General features: G+C 40.7%; 1 protein-coding gene across 1 annotated transcript in view; it reads right to left on the bottom strand.

Annotated features, from left to right (window-relative positions):
• Positions 1–370: 370 nt before the first annotated feature.
• Positions 371–17,044, bottom strand: part of bcar3 (BCAR3 adaptor protein, NSP family member) — an 89,495-nt gene continuing 72,821 nt past the window's right edge. Inside the window, exons 6-18 of the mRNA XM_084723535.1 lie at positions 11,642–11,770; positions 8,833–8,958; positions 8,140–8,256; positions 7,655–7,887; positions 6,564–6,664; positions 5,460–5,594; positions 4,596–4,796; positions 3,136–3,737; positions 2,382–2,497; positions 1,699–1,870; positions 1,108–1,219; positions 652–855; positions 371–549 (exon numbers count right to left, since the gene is read on the bottom strand). Coding sequence (XP_084579661.1) covers positions 371–549; positions 652–855; positions 1,108–1,219; positions 1,699–1,870; positions 2,382–2,497; positions 3,136–3,737; positions 4,596–4,796; positions 5,460–5,594; positions 6,564–6,664; positions 7,655–7,887; positions 8,140–8,256; positions 8,833–8,958; positions 11,642–11,770 — 2,427 coding nt within the window. The remainder of the gene's footprint in view (positions 550–651; positions 856–1,107; positions 1,220–1,698; positions 1,871–2,381; positions 2,498–3,135; positions 3,738–4,595; positions 4,797–5,459; positions 5,595–6,563; positions 6,665–7,654; positions 7,888–8,139; positions 8,257–8,832; positions 8,959–11,641; positions 11,771–17,044) is intronic.

Below are 17,044 nucleotides of genomic sequence, written 5' to 3'. Positions count from 1 at the left end.
TTTGTCCTCTGGCCTGTAGTGCTATTTATCCATGCAGAAACTACCTCCACAAGCTGAGTGCCATCTACTTCCATTATATTGAAGAGAGGACAAACATCTCTACTGCTGCCAGAACTCTCAAACTCCACCAAAACAATCTAGATGGACAAATAGAACTACAGATCAGAGGAAAAATCTGTATTTTTGCTTCTGGGGTGAGCTGTCCCTTTAAAATCCTTGCTGTCTCTCTGACAGTGACAGCACTTTTTTGAAACATCTTTCCTCATTGGTCAGTTTTTCTTCTTCCCTTCGTCGCAGCCGCTCTCTGATCCACATGATGTTCTGCTGAATTCCACGGTGTGTCCGAATGCGACTTGTCACTCAGGTGAAGTCAGATTAAGGTTTGGGTTTTGGGCGGCGGCTCCAGTTTCCGTGACAACGCAGTGAGGATGAGGTTGAACTTGCTGTAACGATCTGATTGGTTGACTGACGCTCCACGGCTTCCCCACAGCAGCCGCAGCTGAAAGTCCGTTTTGAACACCTCCAACAGCTCTTCATCGCACTGGAACTCTGAAGACAGAAACGGACTTTATGATGCTGGCAGACACTTATTAACCAAAAAAAGATGATCATGGTGCATCTTGTTTGTTTTTGTTTTTTGTTTTTTTTTACCTTTTAAGATCTTCTGTGCGTTGGCCGTGTAGGTCTGCGCGTTGTGAGCCACGTTGCGTGCAGCCTCCAGATGGCGCAGCATGATGTCACAGCCTTGGTCGCTGGTCTCCCAGAGCTCCGCCCCCTCTGGTGTGATTGAGGGACGCTCCATCAAAGTGAGGAGGGGCAGCAGGAGGGGGACGCAGACCACAGGAGGAGAGGAAGCTGCAGGAGGAAAGAGGTCAGTTTATGTACGAGTATATCTGGATAACTGTGCAGGATAATTGAACACAAGTTGTAAGACACAAAATATAACAGAATTAAGAGAAAAAATAGAAATTTCAAAGAGTATTTCAACTTAACATGTTTTCTTAATCTCTGACATATCATCATTTTCTGATTTATTAAAGTAAATATTAAGTTGTGATCTGATTTCATCTACGACTGCAGTGTGTGTTTGGTGAATGTGTTTAGTACCTGTGCCCTCATACAGATTCTTGTAGAAAGGTTTGAGTGTTTTCTCGTAGCTGATGGCGGTCTGTGTGTAGTTCCTTCGTAAAGTTGTCCATGTTTCCTCCAAGCGGCTGATCTGCAGAGAGAACAACAAAAACATCGACTCAGTCTCAAACTACAGTCAAAACCATTTTTAAGCTTTTTACTGCAACTTTACCACAGACTAAAGTTCTCCTCCAAATATGTTATTAGTCTTTTGTTTAACATGGTTTCCCACATAACAAGGGCAGACATATTGTTTTATTATTTTGTTTTGTTTTGTTACCTTGCTTGCATGTCATAAGTGATGATTGAGAGGGATTATGTTTGTTTATTTGTCTATACATTGTTTGTTCTCTTTAGAAAAATGTGTCAGGTTGTCATTTTTAAGGCCATGATACAGGGGTTACGATTCAGTATAGTGTGATACTGTTAGTAAGGTCATATTGCTTTTTTTCAAATCTACATTTAGGAAAAACTATCATAGCATAAAGAAACACCAGCAGATACACAGATTTAACCTTTGCTTCTAACACCAGTTAACTCAGTATTTTCTTTGAAGTGTGTGTGTTTTACCTGCGGCAGGTCCAGAGCTTTCATCAGGGCTGTGAAAGCAAACAGGTCGCCCACCGTGTCCTTCAGCTCCAGCGCCACCAGGATGATGCGATTTAAGGTGGACGCCCGCTCCTCCACGCTGCCCGTACATCCCAGAATATCCACGGCAACACCTATCGCCATGGTGTGGTGCCTGGGAGACCGAGAGGAGGTGGGTTATCAGCACCAGCCAGCAGTGATGCAACGTCAGTGTCTCTTTTTGTTTCACTGACTCAGTTTCTAATCAGATCTTTGAGCGACCGTCTGGACGTCTGGACGAGGATTTATTCTCTTACAGGACAGAACAGTGAATCAGCTGGTATGAATCACGACTGACATCATCGCAAATTTCAGTTTTTGTACAGACTGATGTGCCTTCATGACATGTTAGAGGTCTGGAGAGCTTAACGTACCCAGCGTTTTACAAGAAATGTCAGAAAACAAACAACTCTCTAACAGATCATTATTGTTTTTTCTCCCTGAATCATTTCAGTGTTTATATTAAAATATAATATCATTCTTGTGACCCCTGAGATTTGACTTAGAACCCCTTAGAAAGGCCCTGACCCTCACCAAATTAATTATTGGGTTTAATTTAAATTAACATTTAACAGTTTAGGAAAATGCAAAAACAAAAGTTGCTGTCCTGTGTGTGTACGACGTACCTTTCCATCAGGTCCAGCCTCAGCTGTCGACCGTGCGGCAGCGTCACCAGCTCCAGACCGGAGGACACGCCCATCTGACCTTTAAGCTCTGGAGTCACTCCGAGGATCCTCGCAACCTGGAGGGCAAAAAAAAAACACACATCAATGCTGTGGCAAGTGAGCTCACAAAACTGATCACCACTGTATTTTTTCAAAAATGTCTGGTTACTAGTTCCAGCAGTTACTTTGTTAGTTACTAGTTATTTGAGAACCATCAACTATAACCAAACCATTTGTACAGGGGCAAGAAAAAACTCTGTAGACACAGTAGACTGTGTTGTAGCTTAAAAGATAAAATGCTTTGGAGATAGAGTTTACTATTGAATATCATTAAATATTTTGGAAAAAATAATTTATCAATATATATTTTTATCAGATTTTCATCAATTGTTTATAGTATTCAAAATAATCATATTAAACCTCCTACAAGGAGTTTTTAACTGGTTATGAGAGTCTTAATGGAAAAAATAGGTTGCCTCTTTGTGGATTATTCCCCATCTTCACCTGTTCATTTACAAATAAAGCATATTTTGTGAGAACAGAGTGTGGTTTCATTCCCCCTCAGAACAAGCTACCTTTGATTTTTAATTAATTACACAAAAAAATGTCAGCTTTTCTTTTGCAATTTTGCACTTGCTTCTGAAATTTTGTTGTCATGTCACTTTTTGTAAAATATATAATTGCACAGACTTGTTTGGTGTGTGTACACGTGTACCTGGCAGTCGGCCATCAGCAGGTGTCTGGCGATACTGTGGTGATTGTGGCTGAGCAGCAGCTCCTTCGATCTCTTCAGAACCACCATCTCCAGCGGTTTGTTTTCTGGTGGCAGAAGTCGAGATCCGAACTCTGCCGGTCGGAATGTCGACTCCGTCTCTATGACCGGCCGCTGGAAGCTCCTCCTCTTGTCTTCCTCCTCCTCCTCCTCTTCCTCGCTGGTGTTCTCTAAGGCGGCGATGGCATGATGGTAGGAGCTTCTGTCCAGCCCTCTCCTCGCTGCCGTCTCCTTCTCCTCTCCTCCCTCCTCCTCCTCTCTCCCTCCCTCCCCCTCTCTCCTCAGTCTCTCCACGTAGCTGCAGAGCGGAGGCTGAAGCTCGTCTGTGAGGGGGCTCGGCGAGTCTGACTCCTCCCACTCCAGCGGGCTGCGGGACCTGAGGTCTGCGGGGCTCGGGTGCAGGCGTTCGGTCCATCCTGTTACTGCGTCAGTGTCAGAAGCCAGTTCAGCAGGGGAAAGTACAGAGCTGGAGGAGCTGAGGGAGTCTGCAGGCAGGAGGTGATGATGCTGGAACTTCAGAGGTTTGACTGGAGGTGCAGGAGGACCTGGGGAAGAATAATCGCATCTTTTTACAGAAAGTCACAGTTTTAAAGGGACAGTTTAGATTTTTTTAAGTGGAGTTGTACGAGGTATTCATCTGTAGTCAGTTTATTTGCTGGAGAAGATGGTGTTGTATATGCCAGTATCGCTCTCTCAAAAATAGCCAAACATCAGAGGCAAAATCACTAACTTTACCTTTAGTTTGTTTCAAAAAGTGGATTTATCTTCACTCCTGTTTCTCAACCTGTCTGCAGCATCGATCCATGTAGGAGGCGCTATCGCATTTACCAGCAAGAGGAGAGCTCAGAGTTTTTAAACTTCTGGGATTAAAAAGTGGATTTATTTTCACTCCTGCCTCTCAAACCTGTCTGCAGTAGTGTTTAAAGTCCACTAATTAGTTTCATGTTGACTGTTAACTGGAGAAGAAATGTATTTTCATGAAAGGACAAGAGAGGAGGGGAGGGGAAAAAAGAGAGACAGGAGGGACAAAACAGACAGAACCAGCTGCTCTGGTGAGTGCTGCCAGAGAGAGGCTGACGCACAGACACACAGCCGGTGCTCACTAGCTGCTCATTGAACTACGTACAGTCAGTCGTGTTGTATAGATACACTGGGGGGGATTTCAGCGTGCACACAGAACGGGGAGTTAAAGGACAGTGAGGAGATATGTGTGTCTTTTAAGCTAGATACCCCACCTTTAAGTCTGTAGATGGAGCAAATATTCCCTATAATGGTCAATATTTTTACATTTGCTATCCTAAAACTAATGGTATAGTGATTTATTGAGGTTTTAAAAGTTCCCAGTAAAGTCTGCTAAATCTTGAAATACCAGTTAATGTGGATGCATTTCATGGCAAAGTTACCTCCACTCCTCCATGCTGTTTCCACACATGTGGATTCCAGGGGAGGTGCAGTTAGCCTGGGGGAGGTGGAGGAGGAGTCAGTGAGGCTGGAGGGGGGAGGAACCAGCGGCTGAAGGCAGGGGGAGCGAGGCAATCGAACCTTGCTGGGTTTGGGTGGCGGTTTGGGACACAGCTGGCTGTCAGAGCCGCGGATGGCCTGGCCTGGAAAAAAAAAAGGACAAACTGTTATCAAGATGTTTCTTAAATCACTTCTGTGACACTGAGACCCATCAGACCACCGTCTGTCTTTGATTTACTTCTGAGGATACATCTGTGGACAAAACACTGATCAACATTTTCTGATATTTAATGGAGCAAACAACTAATTTATTAGTGAAGAAAAAAAATGAATAGATTCATCTGTTGATTATTTTCTTGATTAATCAATTAACTAATCCTGTCACAATCTTGTCACTTGAAACATTTATCCTTTATTAATAATGATTATTATAGTCTTACCCTTGTGAAGGACACTGTCTTACATCTATACCGTATGTATGAATATGACATAAATACAGTTTCTGAATTATTATCAAGACAAACAGAATTGGAATGCAATATACATGATTATTTTAATTATATTATTAATTAATTATGTTTAGCAAAATTCTAAGAAGTTGTCCTCAAATGTCTTTTTTGTCCACAACCCAAACATATTCAATAAAAGGACTAAAGAAACCAGAAAATATTCCCATTTGAGATGCTGAACTTTTTGGACTTTGGACTTTTTCCTCTTAACAAATGACTCTAAACAATAAATCGATTATCAAAACAGTTTAAAATAGTTTTAAATAACACTGGATTTTTTCTTCTGGATCTACTCACCTGCCAGAAGCTCTGCAGACCTCCGTGGGACGGAGGGGCTCAGCGCCGGCTCACTGCCCGTCCGAAACACTGGAGACTTGGGGTTAGGGCTCGTGAGGAGAGGATCAGGAGGCTGCTGGGTCTGAGGTTTAGATCCTGGAGAGAAGAAGAACACAGAGACAAGTCAAGGAAAGTAAATGAGACAAGGCAGAGAAATTAGTCTGAACACACAGACCACTTTTGTTTTTCACATTTGATCATCAAATTACAACCCCAGAATGCAATGATTTGCAAATCATTTTCAACCTAAATTCAACTGAATACAGTACAAAGACAAGATATTTAACGATCAAACTGATTTTCTTTTTAGTTTTTTGTAAATATACACTCATTCTAAAAAAAAAAAAAAAAAGGTCCAAAAAAGTTGGGACAGGAGCAACGAAAGACAGGTGAGTTAGTAATGTGACAGTATCATGATTGGGTATTAAAGGGGCGTCCTCAAAAGTCTCACGGAAGCACAGATGAGGTAACGTTCACCACTTTGTGAAAAACTGCAAACAGTCCAACAGTTTAAGTTTGTCAACACAAAACTGCAGGAGTTTAGAGATTTCACCATCTACAATCCATAATATCATTAAAAGATTCAGAGAATCCAGAGAAATCTCTGCACGTAAGGGGCAAAGCTGGAAACCAACATTAAATGTCTGTGACCTTTGACCCCCTCAGGCAGCACAGCATTAAAAAGCCACATCATTGTATAAAGGACACTACATGGGCTCAGAACACTTTGGAAAACCGTTGACAGTAAACACAGTTTGTCGCTGCATCTACAAATCTCATTGTCTCATTGTGCACGTGTTCCAACAGTGTGGCTTCGTAGTAAAAGAGTTCAGGTACTAGACTGACCTGCCTGCAGTCCAGACCTGTTTCCCACTGAAAATGTGTGGTGCATTATGAAGCACAAAATACAACAACAGAGACCCCGGACTGCTGAGCACCTGAAGTCGTGTGCACAGCAAGAATGAGAAACAGCTGGTTCTCCTGCTGTTCTCCTAACATCTGCCTAATACACTGACCTCACACAACCCCACTTTAAATATCTTTAAGGATCTCGCTTTGACTCACCAAGAGGCAGGTAGCTCTCTGATTGGTGCGCCTTGAGCGGGCGTCGCCTCTCTTGGACCTGATTGAGACTCGCTGGTTGGCTGCCACAGCGATCCTTCATCCTGAGTCAACAGGAGTAACATCAGTTAACATATTTACACATAAACATGCATAAAAGAATAAAGCAAACCTATTTAATGTATGAATCAAAGGTAAAAAGTATCATTAATGAGAAAGAAACAAAGATGTTTATTCTCTTATTTAATTTTTCTCACAAAGCCTTTTTCTCCTTTTCTAAAGGCTTCTTTTCTTCTCTGTCTCTCTCTTCTGTTCTTGTCTGGACTATATTTATTTCTCTCTACTCAGACAGATATTTGACTCCATACATTATCCTCCACATGCTCTTATGCAGCGTGAAATTAAACACTTGTGTTGTTTCAGCAGTAAAGTCAAACACCATGTCTTTATTTATAGAGGACTAGAGGATTCATATGGAACATGTCTGTATATAGAGCTCAACGCCTGGATGATGAATGTTAACAGCTCGAGGCTGCATGTTAAAAGCTTAAAAGCAGGAAGGGATTTAAAGGTTTGATTTAAGTCTTTCTGAGAGCGAGAGAACAGAGAAACAAAGAGAGGATGACTGAGTAAAGGTGAGTCTGTTACTTTAAATATAGCAGACAGCATGTTGATGGTCTGTAGGAGGCTTTAACACACATTGGTCAAATCTAACACATCACACATCCTGTTTTATCTACAAACAGGTGTAGCACAGATATTTTTTTTCATAACATCAATTTCATTGTATTAATGATCACATATGTAATACTTTTCAACACAATCAGCTGTTCCAACTATAAAAAGAAACTGAGATGCAGACAGCAAGTCAGTACACCTATTACATGGTGTCAAAAATGTGAAATCTAAAAGTTATTTTTACAGAGCAGAGGCCTTTATTTGCTTTTCTGCATGCAGTTTGTACTTTTTGAGAAGATGAGTTTAATATTTTAATACCTTGGAGACAATTTTTCAGTAAAACTTCTTCAATTAAACTTAAAACTCACATGTTGGTGTTTTGGTTTGTTTGTGTCGGTTGTTCGTTGTGTACCAACCTGAGCTGGTTGCCTCGGCCCACGCCGCTGTCCCGGCAGTGTGTGCTGTCGTGCACGGTGTGTGTGTTGTCGTGCGTGTGTCCGTTGGTGATGTTGAGGCTGAGGCGTTTCTGAGTCCGTCTCTCCTGCGTCATGAGCCGCTCTCGATGATTGTTGGACAGCCCGTACTTCTCTTCAAGGCAGCGTAGCGGCAGCGCTCTGTTAATTGGCTGGAAGATGATGGCGCCGACCACCTGAAATACACAAAGAGAAGAAGAGATGAGACAATGTAAACAGAGAGAGGAATAAGGGATATAAAACTTAAAGGAGAACTCTTACACTTGACCACGGTAATCATGGAGCCGACTTTCTCAAAATAATAAATAATGATCAGCCAGCTTTGGACAGAAGATTTATCTGTTGCCATCACATTATTTGTTCTTTCCAGAGTAACACATTCAGTTCCATAAAAGCAGTTTATGTGTAAAAAATCTGATCAAACTCACCTGAGAGACAGGTTTTCTGTTGCCGACGTAGTATCTTATAAGTGCAGGGACACTGTCAAACCCTTCCCTTTCCAGACGGTACTCAACTCTGGAGTACGCTTCGTTCAACATCACAACCTGAAGGAGAGATGGAAAAAATAGAAAGTTTTTAATCAGTCAACATTTTTTGAAATCTGTGACCAGGGTGCAAATTTAACTGGCCAAATGGCTGAGGAAATTTCATCCATCCGTCTTCAACTGCTTATCCAAATTTGGGTCACGGAGGTAACAGTTCCAGCAGACTGCCCTTCACATTAGTAAAATAATAAAGCCATCACTGAGAAGATCCCCAAGTCAAACTTTGCAGGATGTCATGATTGTGGTTTACGTGTCACAGGTAGAAAGACAAACACGAACATCAACAAAATTTTTAATGTTAATTGTTTTAGATGACTCTTACTTTGTCTTGTCACGGCTTCTCGTATGTGATCATTTGTTGATTCTTCTGGCAATTTAATTTTATAATTTTACAGTTCTGTCTGTTTTATGTTGTTAATCTGTAACTCACTGGGATTCCCATCTTGGAAAAGACAATAAAATAAAGACTGTGTGAGAGAATATTGCAGAACACCACCAGAACAAGTATTAAGTATTAACAGGTATTATATTCCACACCTTCATGTGTTATCCTATGAATTTCATACGTGGTCTCACCTTCTTGTTGATTTTAAAGTGCTGGGCTGCATTTCGCCACTGGGAGGTCAGAACATAACTTCCTGGACTGGACAGCGAATCACGGACCAGGAAATCCCCGTCACGCTGCACCAAGTTTTCTGCAACCTGGAACAATACAGAGGATCACATATGGGAAGAGAGAGAGAGACACACACACACACACAGGCACAGTGTGTGTGTTTATAGTCCAAACATTTAATTAAGTCTAATAATGGTCGGCTGTTATACTGTTACCGTCTTTATGAGCTCAGTGCCGTCTGGTTTGCAGCAGTTACGTAAGACATAAGGATATTTAAAGCCTCAACCTATTACAGTATTTACCCAGCGAGAAAATCTTCAAATAGATAGAACCTCTCGTTCTCTTGACTCATTTTAAACCCAGAAATATATATATATTTGTCTGTATTCCTCTGGCAGCCAAGTTGCAGTTTAAATCCAGACTCATAAAATATATGTAACAAAGAGTTTAAATCAATTAAACAAAAGGTATTAAGGATATTTTTTAGCTAAATTTACATAAAGTTTTGTCAGAAGTAGCATATCAATTCTTGATTTGTGTCTAAAACATGTTTTGTGAGGTCACCGTGATCTTTGACCACCAAAATCTCATCAAGTCCAGCTGAACAGCTTATGCAAAGTAAAGAAATTCTCTGAAAGTGTTCTTGATATATTGCCTTCAGACTGTAAAACTTGGGCTGCCCCCTAATATTCTACTAAACCATTAGTCAGTGAGAAGAGTCTTGTTGTTTTCATTTATTTGTTAGTCACAGAAAGGGAAAAAAAAACCCCACCTCAAACTCCATTTGGGAGCTGCACCTCACCATGATGCCTGGGGGGTTTTTGCAACACGGACCTTTTTGTTTTGAAACACGGTCAAACTTTCCAACGTTGAGACCTCAGGAATAGGGAGGATTTCAATACCAAAACATTTAAATTTCAGAGACTTTATTTCCTGCATTCTGGTGACTTAAAGAATGAAAATAGCACTGCAACAGTTTTTCTTGTTGAATAATTTAAATGTTATTATCAGGAGAGAATATAGAATAATTTACGGTTTTCACGGTTTTCACGGTTTTCACGGTTTTCACGGTTTTGATCCGTCAACCACCAGCAGCATTTCAGAAGCTTTCAGCAGCGGAGCATTTTGCTAGCCTCATGATGTTGACTCACTTAGATTTTGTTTATTTTGTCCTGTTTGTTTGATTTTTGTACTTCTGCCATTGATGAGAAGGTTACGTGCTTAAATATTGACTCCTACCAAACAAGTAGCACACACTTCATGTGCACATGCAGCAGTTTACTGAGGTAATCATAAGCGAGCACGCATGTTCTGTTGTTCATGAAGGGAGAAAAGGAGGTTGGTGAGACATGACCACATCCCACTTGGACAGACAATCAAATGAAAGCAACTGAAGGCGAAGTCAAAAGTAATCAGGTAAGTTGACAAACTCCTGGGCTGAGCATGTTGCTCATTAGCTGGACTCTTTTTTAAGATTCTCTTTCTGATAGTCTAATCCCAACTTTTCCTGCAGGAGTTTCCGCCATTGATTCAGGGTCTCACGGCTGCACTATTAGAACGGCCAATAGGAACACAGGACAGATTTCCTAAAGCCTGAACACAGAACCATGAGGAGGTACAGAAGCCTAGTTTTTCTCTCAGATCACTTGATTTACAATATACCTACCCTTGTTTTAATGGGTTGGATTCTTTGTGAAAACAGATTATTAAACAAGCCTGTGTTTACATTTTCCCAGGCAAAGTTATAATGGATAGTAGATTAGTAGTTATATATAAGCCAATTAAAAGGAATAACAAAGGAGATCTTTCTTTGGATAATTGTACTTTTGAAGTTATATTTTGTGGTTATTACAGTGGAAACGTGACCACTTTTGTGGTTCCAAAATCAACATACATGAAAGCTGCTTGTAGTCACTTTAAGTTTCAGTTGTTATCCAAAATGAACAGATGATCAACATAAGATTAAAAAAAGGATTCACTCCAAAGAATCAATACACAACTAACAGCAGGGCTGTGTGACGTCACGAGGCACAAAATTCACAGACATGAGATTTAATATTTGGGTTTGAAAGGGAACAAATGAGCTGAAAACGCGTCTTTATCTCTATCTGTCACACTCTTATTGCATTTACTGCCTTACCTCTCCCCTCTCCCTCTCCCTCTCCCTCTCCCTCTCCCTCTCCCTCTCTCTCTCTCTCTCTCTCTCTCTCTCTCTCTCTCTCTCTCTCTCTCTCTCTCTCTCTCTCTCTCTCTCACACACACACGCACACACACGTGTGCACACAAACACTCACAGCCATTACACACAGTTACAGACTTTAATTAAGCAAGTGTTTGTATAGTATATAATGGCAGTTTAGTTTAGCCAAAGGAAGCAGCTTATTAAAAATGATTACATCTCAGAGCTGGCTCTCAGAGGGAATACACAATGTCTCTCTCTCTGTGTCTCACACACACACACACACACACACACACCCCATACAGAAGGAGCTTTTTATACATTGACCTTATGTTATAACTCCAGCTCTGCTGCTGAGGCCACCATTTAAACTATAATCTCTGTGTAAGCACTGTGTGTGTGTGTGTGTGTGTGTGTGTGTGTGTGTGTGTGTGTGTGTGTGTGTGTGGGGTAGTCTAATAATAGGTGATCTGGTTCAACAAGTTTTTAACCAGGCTTTTAAAGGGAGGGACTCATGACTCAGATTTGCGTGTGTGCCTGTAGGTGTGTGTGTGTGTGTGTGTGTGCGCGTGCGTGTGTGTGTGTGTTACCTGTCTTGGTATCGCTCCGTGGTACCACGCGTGGCTTCTCGGCTCCTCACAGTCCATCTTTAGCTCTTCCTCCAGCTCTCTGCGAAGCTTCTCTGAAGGGCAGTCCAGGATGAACTGATCTCTGGAGAACTGTGATAAAAAACAAATATACAAGAACACAGAACTCAATACTGTGACTGCTGACTTACAGACGACAGTGTCTTCATTCATCCAGCTTTGACGTACAGACCATGAACATGAGTAGTAAGAGAAGTCACTTCAAACCTCACATCTGACAATAATCATAAAGGTTACAACAGTTCCTTATTCCCTAAAACAAACAGGGATGAGGTCAAAGCTCAGCACAAGTAGGACAATTATTCCTCCAGAGTGACCAGAGAATTAAAAGAAAGTAAAGAAGCAGGTGCATTAGGTGTCCACCCCCATGTACTGAATCCATCAGTCCTCTGCAGTGGCTGCAGGTTCGTTTCCAGCTTGCTGCGTGTCTTCCCCTCACTCTAACCACTTTCCTTTCTACTCTTCAGCTGTTCAGAAAAAATCTCAAGAAGAAAGTGGATGGCAGAAAAGGTAAAGATGAGGGTCGACATGATTGTGTGATAAAAAACATCTTTTTCATGTTGTAGTTTCAGCACCTTTAAAATGGCACAGAGTCTACTAGGGCCAGGTGTGGTAGTTGTAGTTTAAATCACATGATTAAACTATTTTAATCAAAACCCTGCATTTTAGCAGCCATGTGTCCTACATTTATGCTGGTTAACTCTTCCACTTCACACTTTATTTTGACTTGTTGGTGATAAATTAAGTCCTAAATTTAAAGCTTCTATTGCAACTTACTACTTATTATTTATTTTCAGCTTGTTTCACTGCTCCCTCCGCACCAGAACCAAGGAAGCTCAGGCAGGCTGCAGAGACACTGCAGGAGCACAAGACACGTGCAACAATGGAATTTGACAATAACAAGCGATGAGAAGTCCTCCACTGACAGTGTCAGTTGATTTGATCTGATTTGACTGCCTCTCTCACTGCTGCCAAACTCTATTAACATGTTGCTCAATTTAATCATTATAAACATCTACTCCTTCTACAGGATTGTTAATGATTTCTTACAACTCATAAACAGACACTTATTCATTCCACAAACATTCAGCATTAATTTGGACTCTAATTAATGTGAAATGGGCAAACAATTACACAAATTATGGCCAGAATAGAAATGTCAAAGGGGGACGCTGCAGCTACAGTGTTGTTCTCAGGGAAGGCACCAAGCCATAGACGCAGGCTATGATGCACATTTTAGTTTGACAAAATATCACAACTTTTTTTAAAATTTGGTGTTTAGGCTACATATTTTTAAAGTTGACAAATGTAAGAATCACTTCACACTGTAAAAAAAAAAAAAGCTGAGATGAGTCAAGGCAAAGTACTGCAATAGATTTGAGTTTTGAGCCCAACTCAAAACTCTTAGGTTTTGAAATAAACTATAAAAAGTTTTGTTGACATAATGTTTTATAATCGTTTTTAAATAAAGTTAAATATTTGAGTTTTAGAAACTCATAAAAAAGTATTTCAAAATTTGGTCACAGCGAGCTGTGAACATGATTTTTCATTACTTTAGTGCCTGAAAACAAAATTGTTTTGATTGAAACCATTAAAATTTTAACTATTATTTACTTCACTTGAATAACTAAATTAGTAAAGTAAATTATCTCAACAAAATATCAGTAGTTGGTAAAACTTTTGTTGCCTTGAAATTTTGAGTTTTCTCAACTTTTCTCATTTACCTACAACAATGACAAATGAAAATTAAAATATTACAGAAATAACCATTAATCATTTCCACATAATTTTTTAGCCAAAGTCACAGGGAGCCACTGGAGAGGAGCTGAGGAGCCGCAGGTTGCAGACCCCCGGACAAAGTGAAGTCAAATCAAGTGATTCTCAATTTTTTAGCCCTACAATTACTAATTTGCCAAATAGGACTTTAAAGTCTGTCCAACTCACAACACAAGATATCCTTAGACGGACTGATTGAAGGTCACTTAAAACATATCAAGTCACAAAGCCGGGATACTAAGAGAGAAACAGACATATTTAATAATTTAATCCCATTCAGACACCTGACACACAATGAAACAACTGATCAATCAGTTTAATCCCAACAGCGACCTCAGAAAGTTTGGAAAAAAAGAGAAGTGAAAAGGACAGACAGATCTGGTAACAACCTGACAGGATGCAGAGTCAGCATAAACACCTGCAGCACACACACACACAGACACACACACACACAGACACACACTTACATGACAGCTGCTGGGTCTCTGCATCGATCCCTCTGTCGCCATTCGTTAAATACACACTTCATAGTAAACACATACAACCTTTGTCTTGTTTTTTATCTCTGGTATTAAACTGCTCACTTTCACACACACACACACACACACACACACACACACACACACACACACAAGCTCTTTCCTCAGAATTTCTCTGAAACAACCTTCTCTCTCTCACACACACACACACTCTTTCACAAACCGTCTGTCTATCTGTCTGTCTGTCTGTCTCTGTCCTCAGTGATTTTCCTGTCTTGGCTTTTCACTCAGTGCCTCCTGATGTGATGTCATCAAACTGACCACACCCAACTGCCCGGACCTGCCTCCATACACACCCTCACCTGACGTACATAAACACACACACACACACACACACACACACATACACACACACACTCTGAAGTGACGCAGACACTTCCCTGAACTTTCCCTGAGTGAGCTGACAGGTGAAACTTGTCATATGTAGCAGGGCTGCAACTAATGATTATTTTCTTCATCGATTAATGTGACGATTATTTTCTCGTAAAATGTTGATCGCAGTTTTCCAAAGTCCAAGCTGATGTCCTCAAATGTCGTGTTTTGTCCAAAACACAAAGATATTCAGTTGGTTTGAACCAAAAACACACAGAACCTCAGATGTTTTTCCATTAGTTGGCTTAATAAAGCAGGGCTAAAATAGAAGTGAAGAATTCGACAGATGGCAAAAACAAGGAGCCAAAACAAAAGATCATGTTGTTGTTTTATGATACTAATTTAAAAGATAAATATAGCATTGGTTTGCTAACTCTGCAGGGATAGAAACAAGATAAACCAGCCTTCTTCTGATGTCACAGCAATGTTGACCTTTGACCTTTCGGATATTTATGTACAGTTTTGTCATTATTACCATATGAATTCTTGAGTTATGGTCAAAATTGTGGTATATAAGATTAATCTGACCTTTGACCACCTAAATCTAACCAGTTGAGTCCACGTCCAACATTTGTGCAAAGTTTAAAGAAATTCCCTCGACCCTCAAACTCAACACAGTCATGAATGTGTACCAAAATAAACCCTAACCCAGGTCTGTTGATCACACACACACAAATGCATGCACACACACAAGTGATCGCTCTCTGACTTATTTTATTTATTAAAAAGTTAATCATTCTTTCATCTAGTGATTTATTATGAAAGTACTTAATTCAAGTCTTTTCAAGGATTTCCAGCACCTGTAAGAATAGTGAATGTTAATCATTGTGCTCCAAACACCTTAAGGAAAACTGCACACTTCTATAAAAAGATGATAATTTTATTCTGTAAAGACACCTTAAAAAAAAAACTGCCTGAGGACACTGAGTGTTAAAGCCTTGAAGACTCAAACATGGAGGAGCTTTCTGAGGAAGACTTTGATCCAAACCTGCACGGATGAAGAGGTTCAAGGCAGACTGAGCTAACAGAGAGCTACACACACACATGCATGCACGCATGCACGCACGCACGCACGCACGCACACACACACACACACAGTCACACAATGGGAATTATTGAACCATGAATATAAGAATTGGAAATACGTCTATAGGAGTCCTCATGAAACTGAAACCTTGTGCATCCTTTCGTGTCTGCGGCTTCTCCATGTCTCTTTTTACCTATTTTTTCCTCTCGCTCTCTAAAGACATTAGAATAGACCCCCGTGCCCTCCGTCTCCACGTCTCCATACATGACAGGAAATCAGCGGATCTTATTACAGCTTCCACTCAGAAAAACAACACAGCAGAACACAACAGGCTCTGTGTCATAACACACGTACTGATTTTGTGTTGTTTTTTTCCCTAGTTTGAAACAGAAACACTGACCAGTGCAGCCTGACTGGTGTTATATTACTCTGTGTGTGTTTGTGTGCGTGTGTGTGCGTGTGTGTGTGTGTATGTGTGTGTGTGTGTGTGTGTGTGTTGGTGCAGCATTGGAAAGAACTCAGAGCAGTATTATTGAGCTGTCACTGATTTCACTGTATGAAATCAGATTCTATGCACAATGTAATTGTAAAGTAGTTTGGAGATATTGAATCCATTTATTCTACTTTATTTTAAATAAACAACTCAATGAATAAATAAAAAATAAATAATATCTATACAACAACAACATGCTGCATGTCACAGTGGGAGTTTGAGGTTCAGTCTTCAGTCTGCTCTGTTGAAGCAGGGAAGTGTAAAAGGGAATAAGTTGGAGGTTGCATCACCTTTAATTTAATTTAGTTTCACTTTTTGTTTTGTTTGTCCTCATTTCTTTTATTTTGTGTTACACACCAGTTAATGCAGCCGTACGTTACACCCGTCGACGCACTGTCTGGCCAGCACGTTTTTCCTGTCGTACCGGCATTGCACAACAAAATCAGACGGAGCCAAGCTGAACTGCATGAAAACATGAGGAAAACATGGGAGCTGGTGGCTGCATTAAGTTTATTTTGCTCGTGTCGGAGCTCAGATAGAATATTAAATATTTTGTCATCTTGTTATGGATTCTACACACATCTGTGATTATATTACAACAGTCACAATAAAATGCTTTCATGCAGGCGCACTGCCAGCAGAAGTGATGCACAGAGCTACAGAGAGCAGAGATGTATGGATGTAAATATGTAAAACGGAGGGAGGGGATGGATGGATTGTGTGCATTAGGAAGGATGAACAGAAGAGTGGAAGGGGAAAGAGGAAGGAGAGGAGGAATAAATAAGAATGGAGATGGTGAATGGGAGTGTTTTTTTATAGGCTGGCCTTTAATAAGACCCTGCAACATGATGTCATCCTCACAGAGCAGCTGCATTTATACTGTACCAGCCTGTGTAGGCTGCATGTACCACAACACAGCAGGAACCGTGCAGAGAGCTCCTTGCCTCTCTTACTCCTCTTCCTCCTCCTTTTCTTACCAGTTAAACAAGTTTACAGTTTCCTGATTGAGCCATAAAGACAGACGCCTTCATCAGAGAATGAGCTGAGGTGAAATATCTGCAGTGACACAGAGACTCGATGCACAGTAGTTGTTGAACCAGCTGTTTATCTCTGTGATACCAACTGACACAGAATGACTC

Source organism: Lutjanus erythropterus, chromosome 7 (assembly GCF_056507025.1).
Source record: "Lutjanus erythropterus isolate fLutEry1 chromosome 7, fLutEry1.hap2, whole genome shotgun sequence".
NCBI lineage: Eukaryota > Metazoa > Chordata > Actinopteri > Lutjaniformes > Lutjanidae > Lutjanus > Lutjanus erythropterus.
Note: the sequence above shows the minus strand (reverse complement) of the source record. Positions and strands in the feature narration are given on the sequence as shown.